This window comes from Pristis pectinata, chromosome 5 (assembly GCF_009764475.1).
Source record: "Pristis pectinata isolate sPriPec2 chromosome 5, sPriPec2.1.pri, whole genome shotgun sequence".
Classification (NCBI taxonomy): Eukaryota; Metazoa; Chordata; class Chondrichthyes; order Rhinopristiformes; family Pristidae; genus Pristis; species Pristis pectinata.
Window position 1 is genome coordinate 74,428,423 of NC_067409.1, and position 17,188 is coordinate 74,445,610.

A 17,188-nucleotide genomic window follows, 5' to 3' on the forward strand; every position below is an offset into this window, starting at 1 on the left:
ATATCACAATCTTAAATATTTTAAAGTTAACAGTAAAATTCAGTTCCAGTGCAACTCTAATCTATGGCCTTCAAAGACAGAACTAAAATAGATACTAAAAACACAGAAAATGTTAAAACTCAATACTTCCAGAGAGGGTATGATTCTCTCAATTTAGGAATAGATTTTTACATCTCATTGTGCCAGGCTCCACTGACAGCTTTCCAAATTATCCTGTGCAAAAACATGTGTTCCTTAAGTCTCCGTCCCTAATGAAAATGTTTCTGTAATCAGGCACTGTGACTCACAGCACAAAAGTCAAATATCGCAGATTTTGCAAACATGAAATAAGAAGCAGAAACTGCTAGAAACAGCATGTCATGTCATATCTGTGGAGAATAAAACAAAGTTATCGTTTCAACATTAATTCTGTTTCCCTCCACAGATGCCGTGTGACTTGTCGGGTATTCTCACCATTTGCTGCTTTTGTTACCGTGATTCATAGTCTTCCAGTGGTCAATGATTAAGTTTACAATAATTAATTCCTAAATTTTAAACATTGTCCTCATATTGAAACCTTCACCAGACCAAACAATTTGTCTGCATTTGTTGAACCCTATCATTTGACTTATTGAAAATTTCAGCTAGATTGCTCCATACATAGATAAAAAACACTATCTTTTTGGCAATAAGTACCTGTTATGAGTATTTGACTTTTTTGGATAGTTATTTTCTTTCTGTGATCATGGGGAAAAATTGCATTAATATGCATGTTAGGTTTATGATAATTAGGACCATTGGGCAATAAAATATGTAACAGTTTATAACGGCAGTTCAAACTATTGGCATTCCATCATTTAATGATGTGACTAAGATCACAATTAACTTGTGATTTTTTAAAAATTCTTTATATTAATTGCAGTTAATGTACTTTAATCATTCAACAGCCCTAGTTTCAATATTTTTGAAATGTTGAATCATCATATCATTCTTCAGGAAGATGTTTAAAATATTAAAAACATTATTAAAATGAAAATTCTCCTTCTGTTGGAATTGGGCCCATGTGGTGGCTCTCAAACTTCATATGCAAGCCTAAGAGACAAATTCTCAAAAGGCCATAAGGTCTCAAAGCTGAGCCCAATGCTGTTCTCACCTAATATTCACATACCCACTACCAGCAGTGGTAAACAGATAGTATTCAGGATTGGGAGCCTTGAGTTACCTTCCTGCTTATCAACCTTCTTTCACATTGGGTGTAGTTGGTACAGACCTGGGATTAAGTCTGACTGCATGTCAACTACTTAATGTCCCAACTATCTGGGATTTTGCATGAGACAGTTATTTCCAAATAATTACAGAATTAGTTCACTAACATCCAAAGGTCTTACTGTAATAAACAGCAAGGATATACTTCAAAACAACTGCAAAACACAAAATGTCAATGAGTCTGTGTGTTTGATTGGAGGTTGACTATAAGAACCACTTCCATATCTTGTAACTGAAGTACATCTTTTAATGGTCACTTGACAGTCCGATGTTACAGAATCTCCTTTTTATTACCAGTCAGAATTGGTGGACAATGTTTACAAACCTTTAATTAAACATCATAAGACTGCTAATTTCAAACTTGTTCAATTTAAAAATAACAGCTCACAAGTGAGACTGAATCTGGTCAATCACCAGTAACGCCTCTTAAATTTAACAGAAGATTCCCTGGCACTTTGGAATGCTGCTAGGAGATAATGGAGACTTTGTGTTGGTGGTCTAAGATGTCATTGGGCATTACTCCAACTTTTAGACCATTCCAAGCCTGGGATTAATTTGCACAAGGCAGTCCTTTCTGTCACAGATCAAGTGGATCACAAAGGGTTTCCCACCACATGCTCCGGCATTGCCACTTGTAACTATACAAATGGCATGGCCTTGGTAATTGCATTGAATTCGTTGCTGTGAAACTGTTAAAATGGTTTTCCTGTTTGTTCAAGGATATGCAAATACAGCCTTGAATAAATCCAGCTTTAATGCGATTATGTTCTGCAGAATGCAGTTTTCAAAAATATCGTCTCAAACGCAGCATATTTTTAAAGCTATCGTGCCAAGGGGAGAAGAAAATGCAGTAATTAATTTGTCTACTTGGCTCTTGTTTTCCTAACTTAAAAAATCTAGCCAAAGTGGTTGCTTACAATGAACTTTTATACCTTCAGCTACAAGTGCAGCTTCAGAGGAAGCACAGAATAGCTGTTAGTGTTTGGAGAAGCAAACTAGGGGATGAAAAGAAAATTAGTGCAAAAAAAAAACCTCGAATGTAGACATTGCCTTTCAATAGCTGTGACATCCTAAACTGACATACACTAAATTCAGACTGTGACTGTCGGGGTAATGAAAAGATTATGAACAGCTAAAGCCTTCAGTAGGATGCAAGTAGAAAAGCGCCAGGCTAGAACAATGAATTTTATGTCAGGTAGTTGGGTCAGTAAGTTACTTGGCTGTTATAAGTTGTCCCTAGTGCATGGTAGAATCTGGTGGGGGAGTGGGGTGGAATTGATGGGAATGTGAAGAGAATAAATTGGGATTACCGTCAATAGGTGCTTGATGGTTGGTGTGGACTTGGTGGACCAAAATGCTTCTTTCTGTGCCACAGGAGTCCATGGTAGAGTAATTGGCCACTGTAAATTACCCTCGGTGTAGGTAGATGGCAGAATAAACAGTGAGGAGTTGATGAACATGTGGGTGAGAATAGAGGGAAATAAGTGGGGAATGAGATTAACAGGATTGTTTTGAGAGCCAGCACAGGGTCGAGGCAGGTTAAATAGCCTCCTTTTATGCTGTAAGACGATATGAGAAATAACATGAGAAACAACACAATGCAAGGAGGAAGAAATGAAAATATATTCAATGACACCAACCATCAAGTACAGTGATTGCAAAAAGGGGAACTGGTAGGTGTCTTGAGAGAGAAATAGGGTAAAATGACATGCTACTAGGATGCCAGTATACCCAAGAGATATTGCTTTGTGCCAGAGAAAAAAATCAATGACCTGGGAGGTCAGACAAAACAATACTAACTAAAGCTAGGCAAAGGAATAGACCTTCCCCTCCATTAACAGAATAACTGACAAAGTAATCCACTGCACAGCTACGGTTAGCAGGATAACTAACGATAGGAATTCAGACCTCAGCAGCCCAGGCTCCAAAGTTTGTGCCTTAGAACGTAGAACAGTGCAGGAACAGGCCATTCAGCCCATGATGTCTATGCCGACCATGCTGCAAATTTTAACATCCCATCTGCCTGCACATGATCCATATCCCTCCATTTTCATGTGGCTGTCTAAATGCCTCTTAAAAGTCACTGTTGTATCTGCTTTTACCACCACCCCTGGCAGCCCGTTCCAGACACCTACCACTTTGCATATAAAAAAAAACGTGCCTTGCACATCTCCTTTAAACTTTCCGCTTCTCACCTTAAAGCTATGTCCTCTAATCTTTGACATTTCCACCCTGGGAAAAAGACAGACCATCTACCCTACCTATGCCTTTAAACATATTTTACTCACACTTTCCTCAGACAAGTCTCACCTTGCTCAAGAGCTCAGCCACTCCTTCTTCATTCAACAGAGCAAGTTTCGGTTTACTGATTTCTCCATTTGCTTTTTTTCCTGACGACCCTTTTATGAAATTTCAATTTTGCATATACAATCACAGAGCAGAAAGTTCTGCTTTCAGAGTCAAATAGTCAAGTGGGCAGCTCAGCGGTGAAGCAGGTTGAACTGCTGCCTCACAGTGACCAAGGTTCAATCTTGACCTCTGGTGCTGTCTGTGTGGTGTTTGCACGTTCTGTCTGTGACCATATGGGTTTCTTTCAGGTGCTCCAGTTTCCTCCCACATCCCAAAAATGTGCGGTTTTGATAGGTCAATTGGCCAGTGTAAATTGCCCCCAGTAAGTCGGTGAGTGGTTGAATCTGGGGGAATATGGGGAGAATAAAATAAAATTAGTGTAGGATTAGTGTAGGAGCGTACTTGATGGTCAGCAGACTTGCTGAGCTGCAAGGCCTGTTTCTGTGCTGTATGACTCTCTCATTAATGCTATTTTTCAGTTGTTTTCTCATATGCACCATCACCGGGAATGTGCCACAAGTAAAAATGTATTTCCAAGACACCATATGCTATCTGTTGTTATTCTAATCCTAACATCAGCGGGAGGTGGGAGGCCGATGAAATTTGAAATTTGTCTTTACTTGCTAGCACTAACTGTGAAGGAACCTTCAATTGACTTCAATGAATCCAAATGACAGTACAATCAGGGATAGGTACTCTCACACATTTACTGTTAGGGACCAAAGGTGAACTTTGGGTTTCTTTCCATAGTCTACTAGCCACTTGTTCATTTGTCCCAGCTAGATCACATTACCCCTTCCTTGGCTCTTTCTGTATCCTACATCTTTCCAATCCTCCCACTTCTCCAACTCCAGCAGTGAACAGCCAGCTTTCTTTCATTGTAAGTTACAGTGCTTAGGAATGTATATCAAGAGATGGTCTTTTGGCCACCGACTTAACTACTGTTTAACAAGACATTGGTGAGGCCGTATGTGGAGTATTGTGTTCAATTTTGGTTACCTTGCTATAGGAATGATTCCATTAAGCTGGAAAGAGTGCAGAGTTGATTTACGAGGATGTTGCCAGGACTTGAGTGACTGAATTATGGAGAGGTTGAGTACGTTGGGACTTTATTCACTGGAGTGTAGGAGAACAAGGGGTGATCTTATAGAGGTGTATAAAATCATGAAAGGCATAGATAGGGTGGATGCACATAGTCTTTTTCCCAGGGTTGGGAAATCAAGAACCAGAGGCCATAGGCTTAGGGTCAGAGGGGAGCGATTGAAGGGCAACTTTTTCACCCAAAAATTGGTCAGTATATGGAACGAGCTGCCAGAGGAAGTTGCTGAGGCAGGTACATCAACAACATATAAAAGGCACTTGGAAAGATACATGGATAGGAAAGGGTCAAACACGGGCAAATGCGACTAGCTTAGATGGTTGACTTGGTTAGTATGGATGAGTTGGGCTGAAGGGCCTGTTTCTGTGCTGTATGACTCTATGACTACAACTGTTATTAACCAGAAAGCAAGGTGAAATTCCCGGCCTCACTTTATTATCCATTTACCTGCGCAGTGAGCACAGGGGTCAGGTCAGAAGAAACATGCATACTGCTGGCATTTGCTGCTGCAACCATGAGGAAGGCCAGGACTACCATGCAGAATGCAGCAGACGCAAACAGCTGCACAGCTGATCACTGCTGTCAATTCCCCTGCGCTCAGAGGCTGAACGCCTCCTGCAGTCCACCAGCTGAGTATGAACATCCACTGTTGCGCTGGGAAGTGGAATCTGGGCAGAGTTGATGGATATGTGGGGATGGAACGTTTCAGTTATGAGGAGAGACTGGATAGGTTGGGTTTGTTTTAAATGGAGCAGAGGAGGCTGAGGGGGAGCTGACAGAGGGATACGAAATTATATAGGGCATAAATAGGGTGGATAGTGGGAAAATTTTTTCCCCACAATGGAGATGTCTAAAAGCAAAGGAGGAAGGAGGTTAGGGAATATCTGAGGATTTTTTTTCCACACAGAGGGTGGCTGCTATGTGGAACACAGTGGGTGCTGGAAAGTACTCTCACGTTCATTTACTGTAAGTATCATGATGAGCATTTGAATTGCCAAGTGCTGGTAAATGAGATTTGTACAGATAGGTACTTGATGGACATGGTGGGCCAATGGGCCTGATCCTGTGCTGTGTGACTCTATGAAATCTGCCTGCTTAACCTACACCATGTTAGACCTAATATTAGTTCAGTGACTCCATCATGTCAGTCAAGATGGAGGGCTGTGAGGAAGTGTCAACTAATTTATATTTCTTTGATTTATTTGCATTAATATAAATACATTGTTTCAAAGTGTTTTTCTGGTGTGCTAATTCCTTAAAATAATTGGAAAGATAAAACTATGTTTAGTCCATTCGTGTCAGAGAGATCCACAAACATTCAATCTCTTTGACAGCTAAGATAGCCTGGGGTCAGGCAGGGGTGGTGGGAGACATGGTTTCACTGACCGTCTTGAGTCTTTCTATAGGACTTCACTTAGAGAAGCCTTGCACCCTACATCGCCTTGATCAGGTGGAAATTAGTTGCCTTGAGGAAGTTCTCACTGGGGAATGGCAAATGAGTTTTCCAGGCAGCTGTCTGCCAAGCCATTTCTTCAACGTACAGTTGAACCATAGACCACAGGCAATAAGGGACTATAGAGGCTGTCTGGGTGGGGAGTAAGATATATGGGTTAAGGAAGCCAATATTGGAATAGATAGGGCTGGAGTCATAATCAAAGACCCCACCCACCCCAGACATTCTCTCCTCCCCTCTCCCATTGGGCAGAAGATTAAAAATCCTGAAAACACATACCACCAGGCTCAAGGACATCTCCTATCCCACTGTTATAAGACTACTGAATGGTTCCCAAGTACAAGATGGACTCTTGACCTCACAATCTACCTTGTTGTGACCTTGCACCTTATTGTCTACCTGTATTGCACTTTCTCGTTAACTGTAACACTTTATTCTGCACTCCATTGTTTTATCTTGTACTACCTCAATGCACTGTTGTAATGAATTGATCTGTATGGATGGTATACAAGACAAGTTTTTCCACCGTACCTCAGTACAAATGACAATAATAAACAATTTACCTATTTATAAGTACAAGAGATTTTAGGGATGATTTGGAATAAATTTTGAATCCATTCTGACTTCTATTCATTGAAACAGAGTCACACAGCACAGAAACAGGTCCTTCAGTCCAACAAGTCCCCATGACCATCAAGTACACATTCACTCAAATCCTACTCTAATCCAATTTTATTCTCCCCACATTACCATCACCTCCTCTCAGATTCTACCATTTACCTACACACAGGAGGCAACTTACAGTGGTTGGTTAACTTACCAACCTGCAAGTCTTTGGATGTGGGAGGAAATAGGAACATCTAGAGGAAACCCACAGTCACAGGGAGTGTGCAAACTCCACACAGATAGTATCCAAGGTCAGGATTGAACACAGGTCGCCCAAGCTGTGGGGCAGTAGCTTGTTGTGAATATGGATGCTTGCTGCAGAGTACATTATAGGAGAGGGACCATACAGGAGTAGACAGGTGCATTATATATTCCACTTACACTGACGTGCAAGGTGCAATGGAAAGATTGGACCAAGCAGCAATGGTAGTTTTGAATTACTTAGTGAATGATAACTATGATGAAAGGATTAAGCAAACTTAAAGTTGCAACCTGTTTACAGCTGAGAGAGATCAGTAGGAAGTGAGGCTTTATACTTCAGAGGTTCTCTTTTGACTTTCCCCCAAGAAGGTAGAACTTAAGATTCTCCAATTGTTCCTTATAGTTTATCTCATTTTACATTTTTGCCCTTGTCTGCACCCTGCCAAATAATTTCTGTCCCTTCCGAAGTGTAGTTGCAGCATACTCTGCTCTCGAGTAAGGTCACTGCACCATTGCTCCAAAGATCATATTTCACTATTCTGGCAATATGTACTAATATTGATTTTGCATTTTTAATTACTTTAATTGGAACAGAAACTGTAAAGTTTAGCCAGACTAGAATACAGCCCAGATGTAGGGCTACCACATCAAACTCTTGCCATGATCTGTGCCAACAGTCAAATCCAGCATTATCTGTCCATTGTCTCCACATTGAAAATGATGAGCCTACTTCATTTGCAGGTTCACTTCAATGTTACTCTAGGCTCTCTTCGCTTCTTTTGTGTATTTGTTTAGCCTACTCATTCTAATATGAAGCTTTGTATGACAATATTAAAATTAAATTCAAAATTTTAGCTTTTTATGTATTCATTCATGGGATATGGACTTCATAGGCTGAGCCAACATTTAATTGCCCATCCAAAGTTGCCCTTGAGATTGCAGTGGTGAGCTGCCTTCTTGAACCACTGTAGTCCTTGAGGTGTGGGTAGACCTACAATGCTGTTAGGGAGAGAGTTCCAGGATTTTAACCCAGTGATGGTAGAGCAACAGTGATCTATTGCCAAGTCAGGATGGTGTGTGGTTTGGAGAGCAACCTCCAGGTAGTGGTGCTGTCAATGCTTTTGCTGCCCTTCTCCTTCTAGCTGGTAGAGGTTGTGGGTTTGGAAGGTGCTATCCAAGAAGTCTTGGTGAGTTGCTGCAATGCATCCTATAGATGGTACAAACTGCTGCTGCTGTGTGTGTCAGTGGTGGAGGGAGTGAATGGTTGTGGATGGGGTGCCCATCAAGCAGGCTGCTATGTTTGGTATGGTGTCAAGCTTCTTTTATTTGCCAAATAATAAAAATTATCTAATTACCTCCATCAAATGTTGACAGCATTCTTCATCTGTACTCTAATCTCTAATTATGTTGATGAGAGTAAGCAATCATCCCTGCAGCATTCTGGTTAACACCATTCCCCTCCACCACTTTGACTCTGAACTGCTTCGTTACTGAATGCAGCATTTACCTGAGCACTTGAGCTGCATTGTGTTTTCCTACTTTAATGTCTTATCCATGGTTTACTTTAATGTCTTAACCATGTCCAATACTGTTTTTCCATGGTTTTATTAGCAGTCTGTCGTGTGGGGCTTGTTAAAAGCTTTTGCAAGATCTAAATAAACCATTTATAATATTTGCTGTAGCTTTTAAGTTCTCAGGTCGAGTTATTAAACAGCACCGTATGAGAGGTTTATCTGTAAGCTACTGCTGTACAAGTTGCTTAATAATCAGCTCCTTAATATGGTTTCTATTGTTCAAGCAAAGCTAACAGTTTTTTAGCTGTTCTTTTTACGTTTAGGCACTGTATTTGTTAACTTCCAGCAGTTTGGAACCTTAGCGTCGAATAATGAGCTGGGTTTTGAGGGTGTACTACTGGTCCAAAGGAAAATTGCTCCAAAAGCTGAGTAGCCAATTACAATGCTAATTCTCACAAACAGCAAAACAGGAAGCAGAGAGGCCAAACTTTAATCCAAGTTCCAGACATTTTACAGAGTTCAAAAGAAAGACTGGATCATAGACACAAACTGGTGTGGAGGCTGAAATAACAAAGAAACTACTTAAGGAGTCAATTGTTATTATAAAATTAATTTGGCCATAAATGGGATCAATTGCAGTTGACAGCTGATCCCATGCTGTACATTTTATCTTTCCTGGTGCAGAATGGAAATGAGACTCAATTGCAATCCTAGTGCAAATGATTAGGTGTGCTTGGAGTGTCAAATTCTGCCTTAGACAGCTATCAGTAGAAGCCAAATAATTAGTGCCACTATTTTCACTGCTGAATGACATCAGGGCTCTGACCTGTTCTTTACTGGGGCCACAGCACTGCAGAAAGTGTGCTGCTGTGATCCTATGCATGGCTGAGAGAATGAAGCATTGTAAAGAAGGGAACATCTCACCAGCCCTTCTCCACAACCTGCATCTCTGATTTGGACCTCACTGTCCTTATGAATGAGGCAGAGAGAAGGGCTGTCCTCAAATGCTGGCGCATCAAGAGCAAGAGTAAAGAGAAGCTAACAACTGAGGTGATCTCCAGGAGTAAATCACCACAGCTGGATGCTGTGACACAAACAAAAAATTTACAGAAAAAGCTTATGCAGGTTTCATGGTGGACAATGGTTAAAGCTTTCAGGGGCAACTGTAGATGAAGTCTCCTGCACTTGAAAGGTTGGATTCGACAGTAATTTCTCATCATGGGACTTTGGTAATGAACACTAAAGGCAGGTTTTATGAGGGTGAACAGCCACTTCCACCTTCACAATCTCCCTGCATGTGTCACCGAGCCTGTGGAGTGGAGTCCTCAATACAATCTCCAAGCAATCAGACTGGTCCAAACTGTGCACAAGATAGAACCACCAACAGCAGGCGAGGCAAATGACCAGCTAATTGGCCACAACATCAGAAAAACTCCTTGCTATTCTACCAATAATAGCATGGGATCCTTTATATCTACCTGAACAGGTTGATGATCTTTCTGATGCACTGCATAAGTGGTAAGAATTCAAGAGGGAAACAAAATGTAACCAACATCATAATAAACAAGAACTCAACAGTAGAGCAAGGAATGAAATGTTACTTTTGAGGTTAGACATTCTCATTGGCAGAACTCACTACCCAGCATGGATAGATGACCTGTCGCTATCATATGAGATATTCATGTTTTATTAATCAGGCTTAGTAGCAAGGCTCTGCAAGATGATACAGCATATATTAACCTGCTTGATCCTGAACAATATCTTGTGATGTGGATCATGGATTGAAGGATTGTTGTGGAAGAAAATTTTATGAAGGTTATTATAATACTAAATTCAACTTTGTGGAGATTATTTTATTGTCTGTGCAGTCTCTGTAGCATGCAATTTCAAATAACGTCAACTGATAAAAGATCCTCCACCTGGGATTCCTTCCAAAGATGCTGCCTAACTTGCTGAGTATTTCCAGCATTTTCTGCTTTTAATGTCAGATTTCCAGCTCCAACAGTACTTTGCTTTAGCATGAATATTTTCAAGAATATTTTCTCTCCACTTGATCAAGCGATAGCTGACAACTTTTACAGCAATGGCCATTGAGTATGACCACATCCTGGCTGTAATGATGAAGACATCTGCTCCAGAACTATCTGTGCCTCTGTTCCATTACAACTACAATACAGAGCCATCTAGCAATGTGGAAAATTGCCCAGGTATATCCTATCTATAGACAAATGAAAAATCCAATCTAACAAGTTTCAGTCTCTGCAAGGTTCTCTCAAACATTAAAGTAACAAAAAGTGTTGTCAGTGTTATCAAGAGGCATGTAATTCACCAATGATCTGGTTACTCCTGTCAATGTGGGTGCTGCCAGGAACAGCTGGCTTCAACACAAATTATAGCCTATCATGGCCAAAAGAGCAACATGCCAGAAATGAATTGAGTGTAATTGCCACTGCTGTCAATTAAGTCCAATAAGAATTAGGGAAATCTCTCCACTGGCTGAAGTCATCCCTAGCACAACATGTCATAGTTGTTGAAGGTCAATCACCTGAGCTTCAAGGCATCCCTACAGGAGTTCATTGGAGCAAAGTCCCAGCTCCAATCATCATCAGCTGCTCTACCAATGACTTTACCTCCAGCAGAAGGTCAGAAACAGGGATGGTCAATCAGGGATTGTATACTGTTCAGTTCCATTTGTCAAGTGCTCAGACGCTGAAGAAGCCCACGTCTGTACCTAGCAATAATTAGCAACGTTCAGGTTTTGGCTGAAAAGTGCAAAGTATTTCTATGCCAAGCATATGTTAGGCAACGCCCATCTCTAACCACGTTCCTTGACATTCAACAGCGTTGCCATCACTGAATCCCATTGTATCAATATCATAGAAACAGAACTTTAACTGGACCAGCCATGTAAACAAAAAGACCAGATCAGAAGCTGACATCCCAAACTTTTCCACCATTGGGATGGCATTCTCTTCACTTGCATTGATAAGTGTAGTTCTGAGATTCAGGAAAGTTATCATCATCCGGGAGAAAGATGGCCAGTTGTCTGGCATTCTTGTTCCCCTCTTTGACACGCCATGGCTGCAATTTGTGCCATAAATGAGTTGCACTGTTTCAATCTGCCATGGTTCCTTTGACAGCATCTCCCTCTTTACTGTCTGGAGGAAAATGGGAACAACACAGCCTGCAAATTTTTCACCTATGACACACAGCATGTTGACTTGTCATCCTTCTTAGTTGCTGAGTTAAAATCCTGAAACTCAATACCTAGTCTTTCCTGGAAGTAAATGTATAACCCAGACTGCAAAGCTGACAGCCTACCCCAACTTCAAGAGTAATTAGGAATGGGCAATAAATGCAGACTATGCCAGTGATACCAGTGTCTACAAAACAACCATTTTAGGAATTAATCACAGGGTTTCCTGTCTCTGGTAACAGTAATAAACAATTCAGCAGTGAAGTGGTCCCAGTTTATGACCTTTTAAGTCAAATGATCTTCAACATTTTGTATAGGATCAAGTTTTACATCTTGTTAGCCTTTGTACGTTATTGAGGCTTCACTTTGAATTTAGAACAACATTTATCCTGATACTACAAAACCAGGAATAAAAACAGAAAAGGCTGGAAATACTCAATAGGTGAGGAAGCATCTGAGGAGATAGAAACAGAGTTAACATTTCAAGTCAAGTACCTTTTGTCAGAACTATGAAACAGAAAGCATATTGTTATAGGTGCTCCCTTTCATCATTTATATCAAGACCCAGTGGCCTCTTCATATGGAGGTAAATGGGTGGGATTTAAAGGGTTGGCGAGTGAGGGAGGGCGGGACTGATGGGTTGCATTACTGTAACGGCAGAAAATTTCACATATGTCTTATTAGCACATAAGCCTTAAATCAGAAAGTCACAGGTTCAAGCCCTGAGGCAGCCACTAGAGTAAGTAGGATGATGCTTTAATGCAGTACTGATGTGGTGCTGCATTGTTTCAATTGCAATACTTTGGAGTTAAAGCAAAGAACCACTAGACCTCACAATTAGACATTTGATTTCATTTAAAAGATGCTAACAACCAGACAAGTAACAAAAAAATAGATTGAACCCTTATTGACAATTAACAAGCATCAGCAAAATCAGTAGATGTAATGATCATTATGACCATCATCCACTATTTGATAGGGACAATCCCAATCTATACTTGATCCCAAACCGAGTAGCCTCAGGACATCATTTGTCTTGAGCCCCAGAATACACTTCCCTGCAGTGACTCTTTGGAAGAGAAGGCAGCAGCAGAAGCTGAGTGTCAAACATGCCAGAGGGACTCGCACCAATAAACAACATCACACTGGTGGTTGGATTATACTGATGGGATAGTCAAGTTTCCAGAGATGGAGCGGAGAGATATTGAATGGTACACAGAAGCAATTAAACAATGGGATATTGAATGGTGCCAGGGGTAAGGAGGAGAGTGGGATCAGGAAGGGCGGAATATTGAAGGAAGAAGAGTGAAGTTAGTGGGTGGGATTTAAAGGGTGGCGAGTGGGATTAGATGGGTTAGATTACTATTAAATTAGGGAAGCTTCAAGGAAGGAATGAGGAAGCACCATAAGACATTCTCATCATTTGTACCAGATCACAAGAAATTGCAGAGAGTTATGAACACAGCTGAGTCCATCACACAAACCAGCCTTTCCTCCACGGACTCTGTCTACACTTCCTGCTGCCTTGGAAAAGCAGCCAGCATAATCAGACCCCACCCACCCTGGTCATTCTCCCTTCTCCCCCCTCCTTGTGCAGCTGAAGCTGGGTTTCACCTGGAGCAGAGCAATGCTACCCACATCTCTGGGTGTCTTGACCACTTTGGGAAATTTGCTTCCTGAATTTTTGGTGGGATAGTTGTTTGCCCTAGCACATTTCTCGGTCATAAAACCAAATTACATTAACAGGGAATACAACATGTAAAATCCATCTCCAGTGTGATTTTCAACTACACTGGTTTAAAAAAGAACAACTGTCCTTATTCACTCAAGGAATGACCAGGTTTTACCAACCCTCATTTCTCTTGAAACAGTGCCGTTTAAAGGAACAACACCTTTTTTGTTTGGAGAGGTTGGGCAGAAGTTACAAAAGCTTGAAAGCGTGCACCACCAGGCACAAGGACAGCTTCTATCTCACTACTGTAAGACTCTTGAGCAGAGCTCTTGTACGATAAATATCAACTTTTGACCTCACATTCTACCTCATTATGCCCTTGCACCTTATTGTCTAACTGCACTGCATTTTCTGTGTAAATCTAACACTACATTCTGCATTCTGTTATTGCTTTTCCCTTGTACTACCTTAATTTTTGAAATTTTTGAAATGTTTTGAAATGATCTGTATGGATGGCATGTATCTTGGTACATGTGACAATAATAAACCAAGTCCAATCAGGATGAAGTGTGGAGCCAAAGAAAAGAAACAGAGTGACCCACTTTGGCCCATCCCCACTGGCAAAATTTCTCTTGTTCAAGGATATTACATTCACAACCCAGAAAGTTAATTACAACCCAGAAAGTTAATTACGCTATCATCAATTACTTTGAGATTTATGTCAGGTTCCACTGACTTATTTTCAAATAACTATGTGCTCCATAGCTTCCAAAGAAGTATTCTTTTATGAAGATAAAAGAGACTGCAGATGCTGGAACCAAAAAAAATGCTGGAAGTACCAGCGAGTCAAGCAGCATCTATGGAGGTAAATATGTAAGTCGACATTTATGACTATCATCCCCTATTTGATAGCGATGGTCCCAATCTACAACCCTCTATCAGTCACGATGCAGGGTCTCGACCCCTCCACAGATGCAGAGGCTCGCGACCTCCACAGATGCTGCTCGACCCGCTGAGTTCTTCCAGGGTTCTGTTTTTTGAACTGTGCTGTCTGCTACCACCATCCATTACTGCTCCAGAGCTGGCGCGCAAGTCATTTCGCATTTATCAATCACATAAGCGAATACCATGTTACGCTATTTGCAATGCAAGGTTGGTTTCACTGCTGTAACTAGAATCTCGATTAGATACAGGATTACAAAAAAAAACAATAGTCGTGAGAGAGACGCCAGCCAGCTGGACGCTCAAATGTCCCCGGTCTTCTCTCAGAAAAGTGGGTTACTCAATGCATTTGATTATCCTGAAACACTTCATAGCGCCACTTCTATTCATTAGTACAAAGCACTGACACCAAAACTTGCTCGGATCTGCATTCTGAGTTTTCAATTGAGTTTTCCCTCTTACTGTTTATTCGAAGACAATTGTGAAATCCTTGGGCGTAGATGTTTCACTCACAATGAGTGGGAATGAGAGCCGGGCAGGGACATGGTATCAAGTTAATACGTCAGTTAAAACAATTGCATTTATTTTTCACAGATTTTCCCCGTTATGAATTGCAACACTGCGAATCAATAATCAATTAGACACCTACCGACTGCCTGTCAGCAAACATTACATAAACATTGTTAAAGAGCTTTTAGTGTAATCAGCAAAGCTCAGATTCTAAGCTTCTTTAGTGTCGACTCCTTTGTGCATTTCAACCAAGCCCAGTTCACTTCCAGAGCACCAACACACACAACAGCGCGTAAACGATCACATCCTGAAAATTCCTGCATGGTTTTACTTGGGAAAACTGAGAATATTCTACCGACATTCAGACAACCGAGAACACAAAAACTGTCACAAAATAATGTCTTAGTTGAACATGTGGAGAAATGCAACAACATCCGGTTATGAACGAATCCGATACAAAACGAGTGCATTGGTGAAGATGCACCCACATATGTCTTACCAGGATTCTGTGAATCATTTTGCTACCTTGCATGCACCCCGGACAGCTCACCCGTTCTCCGTCTGGCCAGCAAACCGACCAGGTGATTGACAAGCGCTCCGGGCGTTGGGCCCACCTCATTGGCCAAGACTCTCTCTCTCTCTCTCTCTCTCTCTCCATGGCAACGAGTGGCGTCCGCTACACTTGCGCACGCTGTTCGGAGCTCTCAAAGGAGATGGCAGGTTGCATGGCGCTGATTCCCGGCTCTGCTTTCAATAGGTGAGGAATATATATTCAGTGTACCGTGCCCAGGGAAGCAAGGGATCATTAATGTAGAAACATGCTTGGTGCTGTGTTAACCCTCGCTTTAGTGATTCCTGAAATACTGCAAAAGGTGCTGCAAACACCCAGCAAGTCAGGCAGCGTCTGTGGCGAGAGAAGTAGAGGGACTGGTTCGGGTCTAAGATCCTTCTCAGGACAAGATTAAATATTTTCTGCTTAATTTTCAGAGGAAGCTGTAGAGCTGGGTACAATTACAATGTTTAAAAGACATTTGGACAGGTTCATAGATAGGAGAGGTTTAGAGGGATATGGACCAAATGCAGGCAAATGGGACTAGCTCAGATAGACTTCTTGGTTGGGCCGAAGGGCCTGTTTCCATGCTGTATAACTCAATATCATAACCTTTTCTGGAATGCCCACAATGCACTATGGATCAACAAAGGTAAATACATCAATGTAGGCTTAATTACTCAGGCACAAATTGATAGGGTTGCCAGTTAGTTGGAGACATTCCTAGAGGTTTGATTACTTGTACAGGCTGCACAATGGCGCAGCTAGTGGAGCCGCTGCCTTACAACTCCAGAGACCCCGGTTCAGTCCTGACCTCGGGTGCTGTCTGTGTGGAGTTTGCACGTTCTCCAAGTGACCGTGTGGGTTCCCGCCCACATCCCAAAGATGAGTAGGTTGGTAGGTTAATGGACCCCTGTAAAAATGCCCCTGGTGTGTTGATGTATAATCGAGGGGGGAATTGATGGGAAAATGTGTGGAGAATAAAATAGGTCAGAGTAGGATTAGTGTAAAAATGCGTTCTTTATGGTTGAAGCAGAGGTAGTGCTGCAATATCTATGATTATGTTTGTTCATTTAATACCTTAGGGTCCAGGTGGGTGAGCAAAGGGGGGCATGGCAGTGCAGCTCCTGGCATTTGGGTTCAATCCTCATCTCGGATGCTGTGCAGTCCATCCCTGTGTAACAAATGGGTTCCTTTTTGTCTGCAAGTGGGAAAATACACAAAAATCACTCAATACGAGTGATTATACCATAAGAACCAGGAACAGGGATGGCCTGTAGCCTATTCCCAGGTAACAAACTGGTTCCATTTTTACTGATGTCTTCAGTCAAATTTGTCCGTAGGTCAGAAAATACACAAAAATCACTCAATATGGTAACCATACTTCCATTGTATTGTAATAAATGCCATCAAAAGCAGATAATACTGATAAGGAAGAACAATTACTAAAAGTGGAGAGAGGAAACTAGTTCTGCTGTTCTTAGGGATGAGCATTTGTACATGCATTGGATTTTTGAATGTAATATGGGAGCTTGCTCATGTGTAGGGGTATCCAGAAGTTGGGTGTTTGTAACCTGGGGAAAGCCTGTACATGTGGAGTTTCCATGGTCTCCCTTTGACTGCCATGTGCCCAGACAGGTTAGTTAGCTAATTGGCTACTGTAAATTGACCCTGGTGTAGGCAAGTGGCAAAGATTCAAAGTGGAATTGGTGGGCATATGAGAGAGGATAAGTTGTAGGGCTACAGAGAAATGGGAGAGGAGGAATGGGATAGATTTTCTCATTTTGTTGG

At 41.5% G+C, this 17,188-nt stretch overlaps 1 protein-coding gene across 1 annotated transcript in view; it reads right to left on the reverse strand.

Annotated features, from left to right (window-relative positions):
- elovl2 (ELOVL fatty acid elongase 2) overlaps positions 1-15,591 on the reverse strand; it is a 45,102-nt gene extending 29,511 nt beyond the window's left edge. The window contains exon 1 of the mRNA XM_052016145.1: positions 15,347-15,591. Within this exon, the coding sequence (XP_051872105.1) occupies positions 15,347-15,505 (159 nt within the window). The 5' untranslated portion in view covers positions 15,506-15,591. The remainder of the gene's footprint in view (positions 1-15,346) is intronic.
- Between the last annotated feature and the right edge of the window lie 1,597 nt (positions 15,592-17,188).